The sequence below is a fragment of the Solanum pennellii genome, chromosome 1, assembly GCF_001406875.1.
Source record: "Solanum pennellii chromosome 1, SPENNV200".
Classification (NCBI taxonomy): Eukaryota; Viridiplantae; Streptophyta; class Magnoliopsida; order Solanales; family Solanaceae; genus Solanum; species Solanum pennellii.
In genome coordinates this window covers 98,830,117-98,854,089 of record NC_028637.1, presented here as the reverse complement: position 1 = coordinate 98,854,089, position 23,973 = coordinate 98,830,117, and the positions used below count along the sequence as shown (strand labels likewise).

Here is a 23,973-nt window from a genome sequence, read left to right as displayed (position 1 = left end):
CATTTATAAAAAAATTCTGTTTTTATAAGTGTACAAATTATGATAGTAGATTTTAGAGTTTTTGGTATAGCACACCTTGGGATTATAAATGATTTATGTAACACATGCATATTTGACTAATTAAATGCAACATCGTGGTAACCACTTGGAAGTTTGGACCCTACCCGTTTTTCATTTACTTCTTCTGTCTTTATAACTTGTTAAATATTTTTTATTTATTTTTTCTTGTTACTTTTATTTTAACAAATAAAAAAGGATATTTTTTTAATTATATTTTTAATTTATTAATATTGAGTTATTGTCTTTAAAAAATACAGTGAAAATATATTTAAAACTCTATTAATTAATAGAAATAAAAAATTAATTTCATCATATTATTCTTTTAATAAATATATCAAATAAAAATTTAACAAATAAATAGGAACAGAAAAATTATTACATAATTCCTTTTAAAATCAAAGTCAAGTAAATGGTCATACTAACATTCAATATCCTTATAATTTCTAAATCTCTATACATTAATTACATACACTATTTCTATTCAAAGTGGTAATTAAGAAGTAGACTTGTACATTTAATTTAAAGATTCTTACAATATCTCAACTTTTTAATTAAAGAATGAAGGAGATAAATGCACATTTTTCAATTACATTACCTCAATTGAGTAAAAAACTTATTAGTATATATATGCTATGCTCTCCAGACTTCACTCATCTACTACGATATGGCTGCGAAATCATTTATTAATATATAGAGTACATTTAAAAATCATTTTTTAACCAACTATTTTTTGTTTCTAAATTCAAAATCCAATCTTGAAGAGTGGAGGATCTGTGAAAAGATTTCTGTTTTTCTGATCATAAGAATTTGATTTTACATGTGAGAATGTCAGGTAAAAGCAAAGTCAAAAAAAGAAAAATTCCCAACACAGTCTATGATTTTTTTTTCTCTGTTTCATTCATTGAGTAGTCTTGTTAATTTAAAAAAAAAATCAGCTTTTTCCAGAAACACTGAGTTGTTGTTACTTTACTTGAGCCTGTCATAATCTTACTTGTATGTATATCTATCTGTATTTTTTTTTCTTTATTTTTATACAGATCTTTAAAAAGTATTTTAATGTATATAGAATTGGTCTTTAATGTTTATTTTAGTGACAGTGAAATGAGTCTTGAGTAGTCTACTTTTTGTCTCATTGGTCTTTAATGTTTATTTTAGTGACAGTGAAATGAGTCTTGAGTAGTCTACTTTTTGTCTCCTTCTCCCTCTTTCTTTCACTCTCTTATCAAATTCTTTATTTTTATTTATTTTTTTACTGCTACATTCCCCATTTTTGTCTCTCATTTAGAGGGACCCCTCATCCTTTTCTTCACCTTTTTAAGAAGTTTGGGTTTCTTGTTGTGTGCAGCAAAAATGCATCTGGTATACCACATAGCTCTCAGATCAAATCAACCCACTTGAAGCAATTCTTGATGTAGTTTTGTGTCTTTCTTGGCTGATTAGTTCAGGTATGTTGCCTTTCCAGCTCAAGTTTTACTTGTTTTTTAAGATTTTTGTGTTTCTGCCCAAATTCTGAAAGTTATCCATTTCTGTCTGTTTGTAGTTAAAAATTGAATCTTTGTGCATAAATCAGAGAGAGGAGAAAAGGGGTTAGAAGAAAACCTAAAGTTGTGGAAGAATTAAAGATCTTTTTTTTGGGTTAAAACATGAGGGATTTTCCTTCTTGTTTTGGGGAAACTGGGGTTCAAGTAGCTGATTTTTCATCATCAGGTGCTAATAAGGCTGCTCAGAATTTGGTAACTTGTGTTTATCAGTGTAAATTGCGTGGGAAATCTTGTTTGCTTAATGTTACTTGGAGTAAGAATTTGATGGGTCAAGGTCTTACTATTGGGATTGATGATAATACAAATCAGTGTCTCTGTAAGGTTGATATTAAGCCCTGGCTGTTTTCGAAGAAGAAAGGGTCAAAGACTTTAGAAGCATATTCTAGGAAAATTGATATACGTTGGGACCTTTCGTCAGCAAAGTTTGGATCTGGTCCTGAGCCATTGGAAGGATTTTATGTGTGTGTTGTTTCCGAAAGGCAAATGATTTTGCTCCTAGGTGACATGAAAAAAGAAGCTATTAAGAAAACAAGTGCCACACCTGCTGCTTCTGGTGCTGTTTTTATTGCTAAGAAGGAGCATATGTTTGGTAAGAAGGTATTTAGCACTAAGGCTCAGTTTTGTGATAATGGACGAGTTCATGATCTCGTGATTGAATGTGATACCAGTGGCACCAGCGACCCGTGTCTTGTCATCCGCGTGGACAGTAAGCCAATGATGCAGGTAAAGAGGCTAAAGTGGAAGTTCCGTGGTAACCATACCATGTTGGTTGATGGCCTTGGGGTAGAAGTGTTTTGGGATGTCCATAACTGGCTTTTTAGCACATCCGTTGGAAGTGCCGTTTTCATGTTCAAGACCAACATTTCAGCAGAGAAATTATGGGCAACACAGCCCATATGCGATCCCCAAACACTACATTGGTCTTGGTCACAGAGATTCAGAGAGGCTCAGTCGCATGATCTTGGTTTCTCGCTCTTTTTATATGCTTGGAAAAACGAATAGTCAAATTGATTGGATTCAACCTTGAGTTCTAACGTATACTTTAGCGAGCTGTGATTTATTGACTATGAAATTCAATTATATTTTCAATTTATATACTAGTTAATTTGTTCTTTTCGTATGTTTAGTTGCTCAAGCTGTGAGCCAAGAAAAATAGACATTTTTACCTGGTTGATTGTAAATTGTTCAATTATAGTTCCCTTTCATTTTCTTTTCCATTTCCAAGGAAAAGAATATGGAATCCATTTATTCTTTGGTCAAAGGCTTCCTCTGGTTGACGTCTTTGTATGGCTGTGATTGATCTAGAAATATTAACAAGCAATTGGTATCTGCGTTGCTTCAATAAACTCTTCACTTGTCTATTTCTTGATGCATGTGAAATATACCTTATCCCAGTCCGATATATATGGTTATCGCTTGCATACTGATGATATACACGTATGTTGTTTTGACATGTCAACTTTGATATGACCAATTCTATGCAGGTGGTTCAATTGCTAATGAAAGTTGATAAGACCCTGTAGGAATGGTCTCGACATATGCTGTTTGAAGCAGACAATGTGATATAAATGCATCATACGAGCAAATAGCTTCTTTGACCCACGATGCAATATATGAATATTGGTATGTGTTGTATCTTGTTAGTCTTTTGTGTATTTGAAACATAGATGGATTGTTACTGTTGACATTGCTGCATTGAGATTAGGGAGTTTGGTGGGACTGAATACGGCTAGCTGTCTACCTGATATTAAATCCATATTTCTTCATTCCGTAGTGAAAAAAGCTTAACGTACCCCACTTCTCTTGGACACTATATGTTCACTTATCCATGGAAAGCACCAAAAATCTTTAACAGATGTAGTTTGCCCCTTCAGCTGTTACATAAGCATTCCCAACTAGATTCCGTATTTTTTTTAAAAAAATAAATTGTTTCTTCCATTTATCCCTGACTTCACTTTCACCTATGTGTAGCTGAACCCATAGGCTGTTTTTTCCCATAAATCCTATTTTGTTCTTCAATGGTGTGGTCTCCCTTTCTCAACCTTTCAGTTTTATCATAACCTTCTCAAGGCATGGCAGCGTGGGATTGCTGCAACTGCGTTTCTCCAAGAAGTTAATATTTTGCTTTCTAATTCTGATTTTGGTAGACGGTAGTTAATGTTCTTTTGATTATTGGTGACTTACATATTTCTTGATTGCTTACATGATAGAAGTTGTCGGAAACATTTTATGTGAAGTATGAAAAGATATACAGAATAATTAGTAGCTATATTTCTTGATTGCTCAGATGATAGGAGTTGTCGGAAACATTTTATGCAAAGTATGAAAAGAGATACAGAGTAACTAGTAGCTATATTTCGTGATATACTTCATGCATCAGTTGTTATCTCACCGGAAACCCCATTCAACTTCTAAATAATTCTCTTTTCATATGGGTCTTTTTTTTCCTTAGATCGACTTTTTTTTTTATGATGATGTGTCCAGTCAACTTTCATTTAACTTAATTGATCAGTCGCTCTCGTCCCTTACTTAAGTACCAGGCTCAGTTCACATAGCTCAGAGTTTTAACCTGTGACTTAAGTCACAAGTCTGTCTACCTTTGCCACTTGAACTAAGCCTTGGGGCTTGGTATTGACCCTTGTTATTTTGAGGTTACATCTAGTAGTTAGAGTTCGCCTTAATTTTGGTACCACTCAGTTCACTATAACCCACAAGCAAGGTGCTGGGTGAACCACTGAACCTGCCCACTAAGGTTGGAGCACATAGCTCACACACTAGGTGTTGTAACTAGGACAGTGACTAGGATCTCCAGGTCGGTACTCGGTCTCAACCACACCGTCCAATCATTCCCTCAGATACTCCACAAGGTCCTTTTTTGTTTCTATTTTACTGCTTATTAGACCTTAGTCTGTCCCCAAATTCACTCTTTGATAGACAGCTGAAGCACAAACATCCAACATTGTTTCTTGCCTTTAGACTTTTAGATTCAGGCCTCCAATATGCTGTTGCAGCAAATATTGCAATTATGATATTTCCTTTAGTGTTTTTACAAGTTGTAGAATTCGATCTAATCCACTATCATCATCGTCATTGTGAGATCTCTCTCTATCTCTCAAGAGGAATTATCCTTCTGTAATGACTTTGCTTGGTCAAGAGAGAAGCTGAAGGGTTGAGTTGAGTTGTTGACAGCCCTTTCACAAACATGGATCTATTAAACTCACAATGAGCTTGTTTAATGACCCCCATAAGTTAATCTGTTGCTGCTTTATTGTCTCTTCAGGCTACAAGGACAACAGTTTCCAATCTTAAGACCCAATTTGCAAATTCTCGCGTCTTGCCTGTTTTATATTGTTTATACTAGGCAGAGCAATTCACCATCTCAATACTTGTTTATTATCGACTTTATGATTTGAATTGTCTATAGTGATGCGTACTTTGATTAATCACATATTTCTTGTAACAAACATGAAGTATGTTTATCTAATATCATTCCATTAAAATTCATAGGCAACACCCAGAAAAGTACTACAAGAATAGCATAAACTCTATGAAACAACTAAACAATTCATGATGATGAATGGTTTTTCCGGCAATCTTAAACCCACCTTCCGGCACCGGAGATAAGCTCATTTCCTTCCCAATCTGTAACAACACCGCCAGCGCCCTCAACCACCGGAACAAGGGCAAGAAAATCGTAAGGATCAAGAGCACAATCAACCACAACATCAACAAAACCCGAAGCTAACTCACCAAAAACCAACAGTTCCCATTGAACAACCTCTTACCCACCTTCTTCGCAAGACTATCATACGCTTTCTTCGCATCATCGTTATAATTCGGAACCTTTAGATGAACCCTAGCTTTATTCATATCACAAAAATCCACTGTAGAAACTCTCTCTCCATTAATGGTGGTTCCTTTCCCCTTAACCCCAACCCATCTCAATTTCAGAATCGGCTGATCAATTGGCTTTCCATTATAAACCAACCCAATGAGAATGCCGAAAGCACAATTATCTTTACCCACATAACTTGAAGTCCCATTAATTGGGTCCAAAACCCATATAAATTGATCAGGAAGAAGCGCATTATCGCGATTGTGCCAACCAGTTTCCTCCCCATAAATCGAATGAGGGAAATTAGTCAAGAATGACGGAAACTATGGCTTGCTCAGCTTCTACGTCGGCACAGGTGACTGGTCCGTCGCCGTCCTTTTCCCTGAACTGGAATCTTGCGGCGTTGGAGTAGTATTTACGTACTACTTCGGCAGCAGCATCAACAACTTTGTTGACTATTTGGGTTAAACGATTTAGCTCCATGTCGCTCAATGGTGTGCTAGAGATTGTAGCCATTGTTGTGCTGATGATTTTGCTTCAATGGCGATCAACTAACAAAATTACTGTAAAAACTAACGCTATGACGAAAAAAACAAACAAACAAGAACGGCAGAATCATTATTCTTTATAACAAAACTGGGTAAAATAAATTTTGAGTTCAAAGTAATTTTCCTCATAGTACTCGTTTAAATAAAAAATTTTAACCCTAGGAAATCCGTTGTTGCTATTCTTTGGTGTACACCATGTAAATATGTTTTTATGACAAGCACGACTAAAAAATTACGTAATTATACTATTTAAGATACTCCCTACGTTTCGATTTATACGACACCTTTTATGTTTTGAGACTCAAACAGTTTAAGTTTGATTGAGAATTTGCGGATGGAATCATCAATTTTTTTGAAAAGAAATTTATATATTTGTAAATTAAGTAAAAAGTACTATGAGTCGCAATAATTGATAACTCAAAATGTTTATAACATCTATAAAAAATTTATAGTAAAAAATAAACTTGTTTTACTCTTGAAATCCGAAATTTGACATATAAAATGAGACGAAGGTAGTAACATAATCTCTAAAAGTTTCTACCATTTGAGTTAATTATAAGAATCTCTCTTAACGTCCAGATACATCATTCCATATCTATCTCGTACATTACAACTTTGTGTGTAAATTATGTATTTGATACAATTTATATATCGTNCGAAGGTAGTAACATAATCTCTAAAAGTTTCTACCATTTGAGTTAATTATAAGAATCTCTCTTTTCCTTATCTCTCTTAACGTCCAGATACATCATTCCATATCTATCTCGTACATTACAACTTTGTGTGTAAATTATGTATTTGATACAATTTATATATCATTTGTTATGTATTGGGCAAAGAAGCAATGTATGTAGTTTTGTAAAATTGGGGATTATTATTATTTAGGAAACTTTTGATATAGGATGTAATTAATATCCAAACTGTTTATATATTTAATTTCTCCAAAAAATATGTTCGATTTTTGAATCGAAAGATTTTCCAAAATACATTTTTTTGAGCCCGCGAAGCTTACTCTCATTGCTTAAAGGCTTTTTCAGGGCCCAATAAGAGAAAATCAGTCTATAGGCCTTGTTATTGTGCACCTCTATAGGCTCTAAAGAGTGACAGAATTGATAAAATAGTCACTTTTACTAAATGTACTTATGTATATAATTTATCATTTTTTATTTCACACTTATGACATTTGAGTTTTGATTTTAAAGCTTAATTATTATTTCAGTTATCACATCTGAATATTTGAGAAAATACTCTAACACTATAAAGACTTAAACTCCTTAAATTATTCGTGGAATAGTTGAGAAACTTTTCAAATTGATGTCTTAGCTAAAAGCCCACCTTAATTATTTTTAGTTACTCCAAACACCAAAGTATTTTGTTTTCTTTACATTTTATCATAAACAGAAACTATTAAATAATTGTAACAAACAAATCGTAATATTCATTTAACAAGAACCACATTATCACAAGAACAATTCAGCATAAAATTAAATGAAACCGTTTGAAAGGGACTTATCTCATGAATTATTATAAACAGTAAAAGTGGAAATGACATTTATATTTTGTTTTTGTTAGGACATGTGCCTTTGCTAAAAGAAAAGGTAACATAATCTTTGTAGTACATTGATTTTTACATAACCAAAAACAACCAATTATGTGTTGAAGTCACTTTCATAATAATTGTCCTTAGGCTGGAAATAGTGATGGGGAAATTTATCCTTTAGATAGACAGCTATAGGCCACTCATAAATATTAATTATTTCCTATTTTTTAGTTTACATTTTTCTACAATATATATTCGACACATGCATTTTGGATAACTTACATATGGATCACATATATACCATCAATGCAAATTAATTTATAATAGTATATCTTTATCTCTTTTAAACTTTTACTCACGTGAAGACAAAATTGTATATAAAATCATTGAATCCTTCTGATCAAATTTATTTTAATAATATAATTGGTGAAGTGTGTAAAAAAAATTGATTTAGTTCACATGCTTATAAGTCCATTTTCAAATTGTTATGATTTTTTTTTTTAAAAATCAAATGGTAAGAAGTTTGATTAATATTTTATGATCACATTAATATGTAAAAAATTATAATTTAATATATAATACTTTTCGTATAGTTTTTAAATATATATTTTTTAATTTAAAATATTGAATTAATATAATTTAATTTAACTTTAAAATTAATTAAATTGACTTTTAAAAACATAATATGACAATTAAAAATGAACGGAGAAAGTAATGATAATAGAGTGTTTGGTAAGTCATTTTTTTCCTTTGCTAAATGACTCTTGCTAAGAATTTTTTTCTTACAAGTAACATTATAAAGTCACATAGTCATTGTGTTTTTCTACTTTTTATAAATTAAATATTTATGGGTCAATATTTTTCATTGCTTAGTAACCAAATATTGTAAAATATTTACTTTTTCAAAAAAGAAAAGAAAAATCTTTCTACCAAATACAGTTAATCAGGCAGTTAGTGTTTGTCGTTGTTATTGTTATTTATATCATGTGTATCGATTATCGCATTTTTATGTTGTTTTTATAGGTTTTGTTATGTCTTTTTGAAAATAATTTCATAAAATTATGATCGATAAAATTTATGTATATCTTATTTTTTCCAGACATTATTTATAAAATTTCACTAGAAATATTATTGTTATTATATTGTGTTGGTACCAAGATTGGCACAATATCTTGTGCATGTGTTAGCCACACAAATTAAAAAGTATTTGTAGTATTGCATGGACAATAAAAAATCACTTGACCTATATATATTAATAAAAATAAGACCTATAGATAATCCATCTTGATCACTGCATGCAGGTTTCATGCTAGTAGCCTGTCAGCGTGGCCATACAGCAACAATTCACTATGTCTCCGTTGTGAACCAAATTGACTACATAAGAGTTTATTAATCGAAGATAAAATAAAATAATGAATGATATCAATTTGTTTTCGCAAATTTTAAATTTAAAAGTTTTATTTTTTTTCTTTAAACATAACATAACATAACATGGCCTAGCTGAGACGGATGTAGATTTGATTTTCCAACAACTCTTCAAACATGATAATACACACCAACTTATTTGGTTTAATCATCTTTGTCTCGTAGGTATCCCTCATCTACACGCCTAACGGATAACTAGTTTTGTCGCATAATATAATATTAATATATAAACTTAGTAAAATCCGGGTGTCACCCCAATCTTATATTTAACATAATAATAACTCTAAAAAATTGATAGTTATACTCCTTCATTATTTATTGGACATATTAAAATAATATAGTGAATAATTATTATTAGACGAAAGAAAAAAAAATATACAATGACCAAATTTACAGTATGAAATGATATGCTGAAATTCCAAAATCATAGCTCAGTAACAAGGACCCCAATTAATTGAACTTCTAACTTTTAGCGATTGGAAGGCTTAACGGCTATTCAAAGAAGTGAAATGACCTTCACGTCCTAGCCGGGCAATTCACTACAATGACCTTACAAATAATACTTTTTTTTATCCCTGCACTTAGAAACCATCATAAAACCTAAAAATCTACGACACAATCAAATTTTTTTAACTTATTACACGTAATATCTAAGTTTCATGTAACTGAAGTTTAAATATTACCACCTCTATTTCAATCATGTGTTTTTTAATTAAGTTATTTTTGGATAATTTCTAAACTCAATCATATGTAAACTAAGACATTGTATTTGATGCAATTTTAATTATCGATATTTCACTTTATCCCATTAAATTTGCTATTATTCATCCACCTCCTTATTAGTAGAATAAATTAGTCTTAAAACTATAATTTCAAATTCAACAGAAAAAGAGACATAATATATATATTAGATCCTAAACTTAGCTTCAAATTTTAACTTTGACCTCAAACTTTCATAGTGCACAAATAGGCACTTTGACTATCCTATCTTTCAATAAATAAACACGTGATTCCTACCTGGCAAAATGCGTGAAATGCACGCATTCTGCGCGAGTGAGGGGTAATTTTCGAGGCCCACAACAGTAAAAAAAATGCTGAAATGACAATTCTATCCTTAATGAATCTCTTTTATAATTTTTTTTCAAAATGCCGTGTAAAATATTTTTTTTAAAAAAACGTGTAAAATGTTTAATTAGTTGGCAGCTACTGATTGGCTCACTAATACACGTGGAAGAGTTTGCATTTCACGCACTTTGGCTCCAAAAATCGCGTGTTCATTTATTGAAAGATAGAATAGTTAAAGTGCCTATTTATACATTATGAAAATTTGATATCAAAGTTAAAATTTGAAGTCAAATTTAAGGTCTAATATATGTATTATGCCGAAAAAAAAGGAGGAGAGGGGAATTCAAAGTAGAAAGTGGGTAGGAATTTTAACTGCAGGAGAGAGAGAGAGAGCGCCAGAAGTAGTTATAAACTAGGTGTCTCAAAGACTTTTAATTTTGAGTAAATAAATAGTTTGCTAGAAATAGCGGTCACAGTTCTGCAACATGGCCAGTATCTATTATTTCTGGTTCTTACTCTCTTCCCTGTCACTTTTACAATAACACATAGCTAACTTATTCTCCACAATTTCTCTGATAATTTTTCTAAAAATGTATTCTCTTTCAATCTAACCTCATCACATTTCAGGTACTCCTAATATTTACTACCCTTTTGATTGAATTGCATACTCGTATTACTTTTGTTTAATTCGCTTTTTGGACTGAACAGCCCACTTTATTTTGTTTTTTTTGGTTTAAGGTGAAGAATTATGGTGTTTTAACATGATATGTGTATTTGAATTACATTGCAAAACAGTTTTTTTTTTTGGAGGGTGGGGGGTCCATGTTTAATATTTTTGTAGTTGATGGAAAAAGGCATTTGTATGTTCAATGTGTTGCATGAAATTCTGTTGAGGATTGTTAGAGTGGGTGTGAGTTAACTTTGGGGTTGAGTTAGGGTCAGGTGTCGTATCTTTATATGGTATGTTAGGTTCATCCCTGTTTGGGCTCTCGGACCATGCTCCAGTTGGTCTTGAGTGTGAAGAAGGCGTTAGAGTGGGTCAAAGTCCCACGTTGATTGGAGGAATGAATTGGTTGTCTGCTCCTTAGCTAACTTTTGGGGTTGAATTAGGCTTAGTATCTTTACAAGTACTGTTTATTTTTTCTTTTTGAGTTGTGGGTTGATGGTATTTCAGTTATATTGTGTTTCTGTGTGTTAACCCTTTAGTTATTAGTTTCCCTTTTGCTGATCTTTACTGGCTTAGAGGTTAATGATTTAGTTGAAAACTTTAATTTTGGCTGTTTTGATGTTAGTAGGTTGTGTTTGAGTACTTTCTGTGCTTTGAGGAGCAGAAATGGAAAACCAGAGAAGATCAATTGATGTCTTTGACCCGGCATTGACTCATGATGGTGAAAACCTGGCTAGTAGTAGTAGAAATGAGGGTATTGATGTGCAAGAAATTTCGGTGAAAGGGGCGGAATCTGCAAGTAGGACAGGAACAGACAAGTTAATTAACAAGTGGATGGCCTTTGATCCCAAAGGAAATGACCAGAATGACAATGCAGATAGTCAGATCCCAGGTGAAACCAGCATATCAGAGAGGGCTGCAGAGTGGGGATTAACTGTGAGGACAGATGTTGGAGAAGGTAGCTTTCATGCAATTAGCAGAAGTGGACAAAATTCATTTGCAGATGGAGAAAGAAGCAAGAATTCATTGGAGAAGAATTCAGTTGGATCAACAAGGACATCCGAGGAGTCGAATCTTGGAGCTGAATTTCCGAGAGTTTCTCAGGATCTGAAGGATGCCTTAGCGACACTGCAACAGACATTTGTCGTATCTGATGCCACAAAACCAGATTGCCCTATTGTTTATGCCAGTAGTGGCTTCTTTACTATGACTGGTTATTCTTCGAAAGAGATTGTTGGAAGGAATTGGTGAGAATTTTTGGCTTATCCTAGTGCTTCCGCTTGTCTTCCCATGAATTTTGGCATTTTATTGTAGTATATGTAGGTACCTTGTAGACAAGTGATATGACTCATATATTGTTCCTGTATTTTGTTCAATCCTTATGTAGTTTTGGAGGTGTAAGAATGGAATATCCAAGGAACGATACTGATTTGCCCGTATCTTGGGACATACTTTGTTCTCCTGTTTATCATATCTTACCATTCTCAAAAACAAATGTCCTTATGGTTGATCAGTAACTAAAGCCTCCTGTCATTTAATATAGGAAGTAGCTGGATATCCGTTTCGAACATTGGATCGGAGCCTTTTGCTAAGAGTGGAAGTAGAGGTTTCAATTAACAGACAGTTAGTTACTTGCTGCATGAAGTTTAAATTATTTGCCTCAAGTTTTCCCTTGTATCTTGAGACAATTTTTTTAAGTGCTGAAAGAGAACAATAGTGCCCAGCCATTAGTTTCTTGTTGCTTCTATTTTTTCTTTATTATTTTTATACTCTTCTGATCTTGACATCGTTCAGCCGAGGATCTATCAAAAAACAACCGCTCAACCTTCTTAAGGTAGGGGTAAGGTCTAAGTACACTCTACCTACCCAGACCACACTTGTGGGATTACACTGGGTTTATTGTTGTTCTTCCGATCCTGACAGTGCAAGAGAGTTTATGTTTTACTTTCAGCAGTATTCCCTTATTTGTACTTATTTGATGATATGGATGCTGGGAAAAGGAGTTGAACCTGACCTTGACTTGTTTGATGCAGTCGCTTTCTACAGGGGAAAGATACAGACCAGAATGAAGTAGCAAAAATCCGAGATGCTGTGAAAACAGGGAAAAGCTACTGTGGGAGGCTCTTAAACTACAAGAAGAATGGCACCCCTTTTTGGAACCTGTTAACTGTCACCCCTATAAAAGATGACAGCGGAAAGACGATAAAGTTTATAGGGTAAAGTTGCTTATGTCTCTATTGTTGCTATTAGCTTGGGTGACTATCTCAGCTTGAATTCAGTCTAAATGTTTTCTCATCCTTTATTTGGCACAGTATTTTAAGAATTTGCGACTTCAGAATCTTCTTCTTGAGCAATGTATGGTGCCTCATTATAGAACTTGTTTAAGTTGTTCGACTTGAAATCTGACACGGCAAACTTGACATATCTGATATTGCTTCAGTTTTAAGTTGCAATCTATGAGAAGCATTGCCATCTGATTCAGATAATTTCTTTATGACAGAATGCAGGTTGAAGTCAGCAAATACACAGAAGGTGTTAATGAGAAAGAATTGAGACCAAATGGTTTGCCCAAGTCTTTAATTAGATATGATGGTAAGCAGAAGTGATTGTGTCTGCCTCTGATAGCATTTTTCCTTCATTTTGAAATCCTTCTCGTTCATTTCTCAGCTCGTCAGAAGGAAAAGGCTTTAGGTTCCATTACAGAAGTGGTACAAACAGTGAAGGGTCCACGCCCTCATATAAAGTCTAGTCAGGATGCTAGTTCCGGAACTGATAAAGAGAAGCCACAAGTAGATTTTATACTTCCTAAAGCGGCCGATACTGAAAGCAATATAAGTACACCTGGACGATATACACCTCAGTGGGACGCAAGGGGTGATGTGTCTCAGGAGTTGGGTAAAAAGTCCAGAAAATCTTCACGGCTTTCCTTAAAGGGGTGAGTGAGTCCTTTGACTTCAACTTTTTCACTCTAAGATGTCTTTAAAAAATACACGCTAACAGCACTAGAAAGAAAGTTAACATTTTTAGATGAACTGCATGGTTGACTATATAAAATCACAAGTCAGGATAATATATTTAATTGATAGCATAGTGTTGGTATTTTTTTCACTAACACATAGTAGATATACAACTTCAGCCTGCACGTTCTTTCATTGTTTTAAGTTTTCCTTATAAGACGCCTGTGTTCTGGAAATGTAAGCAGGATTTGTAAGCTGAAAAGCTTATTAGAAGAATTAAGCTTCTTATCTACTTGTAGGATTCAGTCATGGTATTACCTGATGCAGGTCTAAAGGAAGGCCCTCAAGCATCTCTTTTCCGCTAGAAAATGAAGAGTATGTTGGGCCTGAAATAATAATGACAGAAGTAGAACGTACTGACAGTTGGGAGCGTGCTGAAAGAGAAAGGGACATACGTCAAGGAATTGACCTCGCAACAACTTTGGAGCGTATTGAAAAGAATTTTGTGATTACAGATCCCAGACTTCCTGATAATCCAATTGTAAGATCAAGAAAAAAGCTAGTTTGTGCTAAATTCAGATTGTTGCACATTACATTTGACTTTTCCCTTTTGGAATATCAGTGAGCATATATGAATATGCCCATACCTCCATTTCTCCAACCCGTTATCCTACCTGTTAGGTTTATACATATTAGCTCAGAAGTTATTGGAATAACAGTAGCCAAACTAATAACTTAAAAGCAAACTTAAATGTGAGACATACTGCTAAAGGACATTTAACAGTTAGTCATATTCGTTGCTGGGTTACAAGGCCTTAGCTTTAGCCACTTGATAAAGGCCTCCTAAGCTTCCATATTTGATTTGACTGACAGATATTACAACAATCATGAGAACAAATATAGATGATTATTTGTGCAATCAAGAAAACCTAGTGTAATCATTTTGAGAATTAACATAGACCATCATTTGCTGTAAATGGACCTAGGTTGGTTTTATCTCATATTTATTATAATATCTACTTCATCTTAGAAACTTATTAGTCTTAAAGAACCCTCAAACTGTCCTAAAGGACAAATTATTTGGTACAGGAACAAAGGGTGCATTAGTATCTGACCTAACTAGTTTGAGAAATGGTTAGTTGATTGATTAAATATATATATATATGTTCCATAATTAAGTCAAATTGGTAAATTTTATCTTAGATTACTTTCTTTCTGGAAACTGAATGTAGGATTTTTTTTCCCCAGATATTTGCTTCAGATAGCTTTCTTGAACTGACGGAGTTCACACGTGAAGAGATCTTAGGAAGAAACTGCCGGTATGAGTCTAATACTGCTTTATATATTGCATTGCAATAGTTTTTGGAGTTCCTTTTATCATGGTCTTTTCAAAGTTGGATAACTGTAATTAAAACATATGGAGTATTGATACATCTCTTCTGTTTGATTAAGAAGGTAGATATTTGGACTTGGAACATAAGGCTCAAACCTACTCTTATAATAATTGCAGAAATTAGAAAAATAAAACACTCATTGCCTGTACGATCTACATAGAAACTTAAATAGTTGTAGTCTATTGGAGGCAAGCTTATGCCACTTGCTTTTATTATTTTTTTCCTTCTCTCCAGTGAGTGCTCTGTAGGCACCACACCTCTTTTTGATAATCATTTCAGAGCGTCATGCCACTTACCAATGATCATTGCAGCGATTCTGTGCCTCTTTTGTGGCCTTTAGGCCAAACCTTGTCTCTTTCTGCTGACTATTTGGCGACATTGTTCCCTGTAGCCTGTAGGAGACTATCTGGCGACACCATCAGCATTTTGCCTTTTTCTAGCTGATTATTCCGTTGCACTACCCCTCTTTCTGCTGACTGTCCGATGGTGTCATGTCTTTTTTGTAGTCAAGTCCAATATCATTGTGCCTCTTTTCAGTGACCATATACATTACAGCCTGCAAGCCATTTTTTTGGCAAACCAACTTGTGAGTTTCCAGTGACCATAACTTCTCCTGCATGATTCCTTTGATCAAGAATTTCCAGCAAGATTCCGATGATTAGAACTTCTCTGTCTAAAATCTAGAAAGATTTTCCAGCAACCGCTACCACTTCCGCAGCTATATACATTTCTTTATTTGAAACAAAAAAAACTCAAGCTGCTTTCTCTACTTCGAATTTCTGGAGGTTTATTGGAACATTAAGTGTTAGTGTTAGATTGTTACTGGAATATTGGAATAGTTAAGTTCTAAGATTTTGTATAATGTCCCACGTTTAGACGAATATAATAAGTGTCTTGTATTAATACCTATAAATAGAATGCCTTTTATCCCTTGCATTGTCAAATACTTCAAGAAATCTCTTCCTTCGGTTTTTTCTGAGGCTAGTAAGTATAAAGCTGGCTATCTACGCAAAGAAACAATGAAACCTGATAATTGGCTGTTTTATGGCCTTGCTCTCTGATTTTCTCCCACCATGTCTAGTTGATCTTATAAGATTCCTATTCTTCAGATTTCTTCAGGGACCTGAAACAGATCAAGCAACAGTTCAAAAGATCCGAGATGCCATAAAAGAACAAAAAGAAATTACTGTGCAATTAATTAATTATACAAAGAGCGGTAATCAAGTTCACTTTGTTACATTCAGAAATGAAATGCATTTTGTCTATTAGCTAGAATTTACTTCACGTGCATACATGTTTTCAGGGAAGAAGTTCTGGAATTTATTTCACTTGCAACCTATGCGTGATCAGAAGGTGATCTTTGCGTCTACTTTCCTTTAACATGTTGTAAGAAACTAAGAATTATCTTTTATTTGGCTGATGTCTGCACTTCACATTTGCAGGGAGAACTACAATATTTCATTGGCGTTCAGTTAGATGGAAGTGATCATGTGGAACCACTAAGAAACCGCCTCTCAGAACAAACTGAAAAACAAAGTGCTAAGTTGGTAAATTTTCTCTCACCTGCCTTTGTGGAAGCTGTACCAATGATGTTATAGCAACTAATAATTAGCATATGTTTTACCTGGGAAGGCTAGCTGTCTTTTCTTTATTTATTTTCTCTGTTGTTATAGCCATCCGTTTCTAGTCAATGTATTAACGAATAAGAAAATTGACCCCAGTTTGTGAATATTTGCAAAGGGAATTGTTGAAATGAGAACACAAGTCTTTTGACCTGACAAAAATGCAGATTATTTCATTTGTCTATCCTTAAATGAATTTGATTATGCAAATACATCCACTTAAAGAACAGTAAAACTAAACATTATCAAATTGTTAGAGGCTAGAACTTTACAAGCATGCATATGTAAATAAAGCATAAACACTTGACTTTTTCTTTTCTTTCCATTAAGACAAAATGAACTCGGATGTTTGATTGTGTCGCATATTCCTCCATCACACAAAGTTGGGGTTGCCTGTATGAAACCTTTGAACAAGGATGTTTCATATACAATTTAGTTTCGCCTCTTGATCTGTATTGCATCCGATGCAATCTTAACAAGCTTGGTTTAGTGTTCTGTGAGTACTCTTTTCATCCTGATTGAAGTGATCTACTTTCTCGAGTCTCGTCTTAAGTCACTCCACTTTTCCCAAATGGCCTTGTGTAATTCTCTTTTCAAAAGAATCAAAATCCCACTCTCTCAACCAGTGTGGGACTACACTCCTCTACATGCCCAAAACTTGACCTGAGTGTCGATAACATAACACGGGTGCCCAACATTGCGAAACATGACAACATGGATCAATGGGTCTTAGCTATGATACCATGTGAATATATGACCCTTGAGACTAACTCAACCCCAAACGCTATATCATAAGAGGATATTGCCAAAATCCATATTACGATGCCACAACGATATCCAAATAGTTAAATAGGACTTATCAAATTATTTGTATCTTTCCGATTGGAATGAACATATCTTTTCAGCTACAGTTAGTAATCAGCAGACATATCTTGCAGGTCAAAGCCACTGCAACAAATGTAGATGAAGCAGTTCGAGAACTTCCTGATGCCAACTCGGTAAGGTATTCCTTTCACTCTGAATTGGATCCATATAATCTTTGTCGTGGGATTTTTCGCCTGATCCTGATTATTATGCATTATTATCTTTTTTATGGTTACTGCTATGTTAATGTTCATGCCTTTACAAATGGCCAACAGAAGTTATATCAAAACTATCTTTCAAGCATTTAGCATTTATCGAGACCGTTGTCAAAAGTTAATATAATAAATCTGACATGAACCCTCTTAACAATTTCAGAGACCTGAAGACTTGTGGGCTTTACATTCTCTACCTGTCTATCCACGGCCTCATAAGAGACACAGTGCTTTATGGACCGCAATACATAAGGTACACAATCGTTTGTGTTGTCCCTTAAATATCTATCGTTTTTCCTTTGCCTTGGGAGAACTGCTGATGTTTCTTTGTTGATGATTTAAGACTATGGCTCATAAGATATGCATATTGAGCACTAGATAAAGTAGGAGACCTTTTGTATCCGGTAATGTTTATATATACCTGTGTCTGTAAATGTTGAGATACTTGAAACATAAAAGTTCCCTGATTTTATGCTGTTATTAAGTATGAGTTTTCACCTTCTAAGGCATGTAAGACAGAAGAGACACAAGCACTCAACAGTAAAAACTATCCTTTTAGTATTTAGTTTAAACTTTGTACTCTTCTTTTCGTCATATATTAACTGTTATTCTTGTTACGTTTTGCATTCCTTCTTTCTGTCTCTCACTCAACTTTTAACCTTGCAGGTCACTGCAAATGGTGAAAGATTAGGGCTCAATAACTTTAAACCAGTTCGACCTTTGGGTTGTGGAGATACTGGAAGGTATGCCAATCATTTCTTGTTATATTTGTTCACATATTTTCCAGTCCTCATTGGCACTATGTTTAACCTACCTTTACGATAGTCTTATGACATTCTACTGCTTTTTTGAGGGTGAATTATAGAAACATTATTGTGAGGACTTATATCTTGACTGTAAGGATATGACATTCTTGAAGGTGGTCATGCAAGAAGGAGAAACAAAGACGACCAGGAAAACTCTAAATACCATCTGAACAACTAGCCAATCGATGGTTAAGAATTATAAAGGATCAATTCATAGAAATATAAGCTAAGACTGGAAAAAGGATCACTTAAAATAACAGGGTCCTTCTGAATGTTTTCTTAGCTGAAAGGCTCTTTAGTCTCCTTTTCTACATATCATATATTAAGTTTATTTGTTAGTGCTTGCAGAAATTTTAGTAGGCTACTATTAATATCGCACCTTCCACTTACCTTGATGGTGCACCTCTTGTTTCATGAATTGTAATGCTGTTTTGATACTTTATAAAAATGCTTTGCATGATATCCAAATCATAAGAGATTTCAAAGCAGTGACAATTTCCATTTGTCAAAGATTTTTTTTGTCTGAGGGGGTTTATTCTGTTCTTTGCAGTGTCCATTTGGTGGAACTGAAAGGTACAGGAGATCTTTTTGCTATGAAGGCGATGGACAAATCCATAATGCTCAACCGTAATAAGGTCTGGATGCCCGAGATTTTTTTACTTCATCAGTATGTTGAGCATATAGTATTTCCTAGAAGAAATTGATTTAGAGACCATTCTGTTTCATTCTACCTTTGGATATACATTCCAAACCCATGACATTCCCCCTCCAAAATCAGGATATTCACGCCTACTAAAATTAAGTGGCGTAAATGATGAAGACTAAAAAAATGATTTAATGTGGCATATCTTCTTTTATTCCTTATATGAAGAAAAATTCATGTTGAATAATGTACAGGTACATCGAGCATGTGTTGAAAGGGAAGTCATAGCTCTTTTAGATCATCCTCTCCTTCCAACACTATATTCATCATTCCAGGTAACTGTCTAACAAAGACCATCCTGGTGCAGGTTTTATTTAAGATTATCTGTAAATGTGCATGTAAGTTTTGTAGTAAGGCCACAATGAATACTTGATATTATTATGTTTCATTCTAGTTCAATCAATTGAATATATCCTTTTTTCTTTCTTTTTATTGGGAATTTTTGCATCAGTCAACTTGTAGTAGCACAACCTTTTTCTCTTAATGAGTTTCAGGTCATATTTTCTTTCAAAGCTCATATTTGGTTACAGATGACCCTGTGTAACATTTACATTTGCCAAAAGTCATAGAGCCTGCTGAAAACACTTTCCTGTATTGCCTTTGAGTTTCTGAAAAATACAATATTTTGCGTTGTTTGAAGAGTATTATACTGGTTTATATGAATTAAGAACAGAAATATTCAGACAAGCTAATATGCACATTTTTTTTATCAGACAGAAACACATGTTTGCCTAATAACAGACTTCTGTCCTGGAGGAGAATTATTTGCTTTGCTCGACAGACAGCCTATGAAAATATTTAAAGAGGAATCTGCAAGGTACTTCTCTTTTAATTGCACTTACTCCACATTTGAGTAGATTAAGCTATATAACATCTTACACGGTTGAAGATGTATTTTACACAAAGCTTCTTCATATTCATATATCTTTTATCAAGTAATGTTTGTAGTTATTTCCGGTTGTTTATTTCCTCATTCTCCTAGAATAGACTCACTCGTGAGAGAAGGTCTTCACTTATTATTTGAGTTTTTATATTTGTCGGAACATTGTTATGCTTGAAAAACGAAAGAGAATCTTAGATATGTTTAAGCAGTTATTAAGGACTATAAATTATACACATAAGATGTCTGTGTATCTTTTGTATTTAGATACACATGCAATCATGTTTGTCAACTAATGTATTACCGACAATTTTTTCCAGGTTTTATGCAGCAGAGGTCCTAATTGGCTTGGAGTATCTCCATTGTTTGGGTATTACACTCTTTCAATTTTTTGTCGAGGTGTATCCTGTAGAAGTACTCAAATTAGATCAGTCATCGATTTTCAAAATGCTTGAAAAAATTTGACATAGGAAAGACTGGTAAAGAACAGTAGGTAGAAGAACAGAGTTTTGTGAAAGTAAAAAAGGTAGCGCAAGTGAAGTCCATAGTGTAGAAAGAAATAATCATACTTAAAAACCTTTATTCGTACTACCACAAAATCAAGAATATTTTAATGTTTCTATTAGGCAAAAGATAGAGGGGTTCATCAAGGGAGACATAGTATTAGGAGCTTCCATATCTATCTTCATAATATGATTTATGTTCTTTTGTTTTGTCTATTCTCATGTCACAGGAATAATATACCGGGATCTGAAACCAGAAAATATCCTACTTCAGGCTGATGGGCATGTCGTACTAACAGACTTTGATCTTTCTTTCAAGACATCTTGTAAACCTCAAGTATGGTTCAGTTTCGACAGTTCTCTTTACTATTCGTCTAAATTTTTCCACTTAATGAACTTAATTTTGCTTGTGGATGAATCATGATATCTCACTTCGTATGTCACATTTTTAGGTTAAACTTATATTCGAAGTATTAAGTAGTAAATGGACGGTAAACAGAAGAAAATGAGAAAAAGGGGAACCTTTGAATTATTTATCAATTTGATTAAAACAAACTGTTGTTTTTCATATCGTATTATATTTCTTTCAGGTGCTTTCTGTTTATTCTTTGACATATGATTATTATTACATATTCATAATACTAAAGTGACAATTTTTTCCAGGTTATAAAACATCCTCCCTCAAAGAGAAGGTCTAGGAGTACTCCACCACCAACATTTGTTGCAGAACCAGTTTCGCAGTCAAATTCATTTGTTGGTACTGAAGAATACATAGCACCGGTATGTAACTATCACAGAAGTTGACTTTGTGCGATATAATACTCCATCCTTGTTACAAATTAAAATGCATTCGGTTCCATGTCTGGAGTAAAACAATATGGATCTTCCTTAGAATTTGTGTCTTTTGGAGAGATAAACACAACTTGATGAAGAATTATGTACAAGCAGTTATCTTTTCTGTTCACATATACCAATTTCAAATCCTATTTATGAAACCTACTAATCGCAAATCCTACTAATGAAACTGATCAGAACTTTACTGTACTATAGAATTACTTCATTGTTCCTAATTCTTGAATATATTTCTCTTCATGATATGTTGACACTTACATTGTTTGTTTATGTGAAGCAAAATATTATCTATCAAGCGAGAGAAAATTAATTGTTTGACGTACTTCTAATTGACTTGATCTCAGGAAATCATCACAGGAGCTGGCCACAGTAGTGCGATCGATTGGTGGGCTTTAGGTGTGCATGCAACAAATTCATGACTTTTATTTAGTGCACTCGTATCATTGTGATGCTATAATACTATGCGTTATATTATTTTGCTTCATGCACTTCTACTTCTGTAAACTCTTCTGTTTGGAATGCAGGAATCTTGCTTTATGAGATGCTCTATGGGCGTACACCATTTAGAGGAAAGAACAGGCAGAAGACATTTTCCAACATCCTAAACAAGGACCTCACTTTCCCTAGTAGCATTCCGGTATAGTCAGTTTTTTTTTTTTGCGGGGTCAATTAAAGGAAACTCTGATCTTGTTTCTAGTCTGAAACAAATGAAATCATCTATGTATCTACGTGTTGCAGGTAAGCCTTGCAGCTAGACAGGTGATACATTCGTTGCTAAATAGAGATCCTGCCAGCCGTTTAGGATCAAATGGTGGTGCAAGTGAGATCAAAGAGCATCCTTTCTTCCGTGGAATAGCTTGGCCTCTAATACGGTGCATGGTATTAAATTCTTCTAACCTCCTTCCAAAAGATCGTAAATTTCAGTTGAATTCGAGCTTTTCACCAAGCCATTACACATGATCAGAACTTTCTGTTTCCTAAAAATGTCATTCGTTGCTTGGCTACAGACTCCACCACCACTAGACGCACCGCTTCAGTTAATTGGAAAGGAATCAGGCAACAAGGAAATTGACTGGAATGATGACGGAGTACTTGCTCATCCAATGGACTTATTCTAGAGGTTTGCATCCAACATTAACTAGACCTTAATGTCAGACACCATAACTCTGTTTTCATAGCTTTGTCTTTCATCTTTTTGACATATTTCTTAACACTCTCCGTTTCAAATCACTGATTTGGCACAAACCTCCCCTCATGAGTTAGCGTTTGGGGTTGAGTTAGGCCCAGGTGTTCATTCATCATCCAAAATATGAAGTTAAAAACACTATAAGCAGAATTTGCATCAATGCACATATTCTCAAAAGCAAAATGACTCTTTTTCTTAGGCTGCATTGTGAAGCATTTTGTGTAATTTTTTTCCACACATGTTGATTGCAGGACATGTATGTGGAACTAGTTATGTGCAGTACTAAAGGATGGATGAATTTTCTGATGAAGAAATTTCATATTGTTGTATAGAAGCATGTGTTTTTCGATATTTTGCTTTCTTTTTGGCTTGAAGGACCTTCTTCTTGTTTAAGTTTGGACCCAAGGAAGGCGATTTACGTACATAGAATTTGTAGAATGGTGTGAGTAATAGGAAAATCTTCCTTCAAAAAATTGAGAATCTGTATTTGTAGGTTTTGTTGGTAATTAAATAAACTTGTCTAATACTTTTGTATCATATGATAAAGATGTATTTTGAGGCAAATCAATAAGCTGTTATCTTGTACACTTCATAAATTCAATATTCTAGCTCCGTCATCTCTAACATGAGAGCATGCTTAATTTATCAACTTAGTTTGTCATAGAATTTAGGCGGAATGACCTGGTAGATCCTCGTATTTGGCTCCGTTTGTAAGTTGGACCATTGTACTTCTGATTTTGCCAACTGAACTCTTAAACTCATTCAAACGCAATATTTCAAATCCCTTTCTCATCATTTATGTGTGCGTGTATTACACTAAATTTACACATGAAATTCCACGTCATTTTTTAATGACACATCAGTATTACTATTATTTTCACATCAGAAATTAAATATTTAAAAATAAATAATATTTTTTAAAAAGGTGCAAATTTCTCTCTCTATATATATATACTCATTTCCATATTTCCACTTCATGTTCTTCCTCCCCACCTTCTACCATTCGCCACAAAAAATAAAAATCATCATTTTTCGTCTTCCTCACACTCAAAATTTTTCTTAATGACAAAATATAAAAGATTATAGTTAGCTCTTGCACATACTTTCAGTTTTATTTATTTAGATTTGGTAAAAAATCTATCAAGAAAACTTCAAATTAAAAAAAAATATATGTTTATAAGTAAATTCAAGAAATAGATCTTGAAAAATTAAGTTTTAAAAAGATGAATGATATGTATTTTGACAAAAGTTTTTTATTATGATTATGTTAATAGTGTATATGTCAAAAGAGAAGAAAATAAAATGAATAGGGG

The 23,973-nt window shown here is 33.8% G+C and overlaps 3 protein-coding genes across 5 annotated transcripts; 2 read left to right on the top strand and 1 right to left on the bottom strand.

Moving 5' to 3' along the window:
- The first annotated feature begins 1,304 nt into the window (after positions 1-1,304).
- On the top strand, positions 1,305-2,875 carry LOC107009035. The gene is made up of 2 exons (XM_015208295.2): positions 1,305-1,505; positions 1,601-2,875. Exon 2 carries the CDS (start codon positions 1,704-1,706, stop codon positions 2,601-2,603), a length of 900 nt encoding a protein of 299 aa, XP_015063781.1. The 5' UTR covers positions 1,305-1,505; positions 1,601-1,703; the 3' UTR covers positions 2,604-2,875.
- Positions 2,876-5,196: 2,321 nt separating this feature from the next.
- On the bottom strand, positions 5,197-5,952 carry LOC107025374 (bifunctional phosphatase IMPL2, chloroplastic-like). Its single transcript, XM_015226168.1, has 3 exons — positions 5,761-5,952; positions 5,387-5,714; positions 5,197-5,342 (listed from the first exon to the last, which is right to left on the bottom strand). Exons 1-3 carry the CDS (start codon positions 5,950-5,952, stop codon positions 5,197-5,199), a joined length of 666 nt encoding a protein of 221 aa, XP_015081654.1.
- Positions 5,953-10,425: 4,473 nt separating this feature from the next.
- Positions 10,426-23,245, top strand: LOC107003486 (phototropin-2). 3 transcript variants are annotated; one of them, XM_015201833.2, is made up of 24 exons: positions 10,426-10,641; positions 11,310-11,928; positions 12,715-12,897; positions 13,182-13,273; positions 13,349-13,616; positions 13,966-14,179; positions 14,887-14,957; positions 16,142-16,248; positions 16,336-16,385; positions 16,475-16,579; positions 17,593-17,652; positions 17,894-17,983; positions 18,397-18,473; positions 19,087-19,171; positions 19,434-19,514; positions 19,953-20,056; positions 20,440-20,489; positions 20,853-20,959; positions 21,286-21,402; positions 21,819-21,870; positions 21,999-22,111; positions 22,213-22,353; positions 22,482-22,594; positions 22,912-23,245. In XM_015201833.2, the coding sequence occupies exons 2-23, from the start codon at positions 11,348-11,350 to the stop codon at positions 22,590-22,592; spliced, it is 2,859 nt and encodes a 952-aa protein (XP_015057319.1). In that variant the 5' UTR covers positions 10,426-10,641; positions 11,310-11,347; the 3' UTR covers positions 22,593-22,594; positions 22,912-23,245. The 3 variants fall into 3 exon arrangements, with proteins under 3 accessions (XP_015057319.1, XP_027772704.1, XP_015057326.1); XM_015201840.2 differs by having other exon boundaries at positions 10,499-10,641; positions 11,307-11,928; XM_027916903.1 differs by lacking the exon at positions 22,912-23,245 and having other exon boundaries at positions 22,482-22,595.
- Positions 23,246-23,973: the final 728 nt, after the last annotated feature.

Coding starts and splice junctions, on each gene's coding strand:
- LOC107009035 (XM_015208295.2), top strand. CDS start 1,704: ATGAGGGATTTTCCTTCTTGTTTTGGGGAAACTGGGGTTCAAGTAGCT.
- LOC107025374 (XM_015226168.1), bottom strand. CDS start 5,952: ATGGCTACAATCTCTAGCACACCATTGAGCGACATGGAGCTAAATCGT. Junction 5,715..5,760: donor TAGAAGCTGAGCAAGCCATA/GTTTCCGTCATT, acceptor ATTTATGGGGAG/GAAACTGGTTGGCACAATCG. Junction 5,343..5,386: donor TAGTCTTGCGAAGAAGGTGG/GTAAGAGGTTGT, acceptor TTGGTGAGTTAG/CTTCGGGTTTTGTTGATGTT.
- LOC107003486 (XM_015201833.2), top strand. CDS start 11,348: ATGGAAAACCAGAGAAGATCAATTGATGTCTTTGACCCGGCATTGACT. Junction 19,172..19,433: donor TAATGCTCAACCGTAATAAG/GTCTGGATGCCC, acceptor AATAATGTACAG/GTACATCGAGCATGTGTTGA. Junction 21,403..21,818: donor CTGAAGAATACATAGCACCG/GTATGTAACTAT, acceptor ACTTGATCTCAG/GAAATCATCACAGGAGCTGG.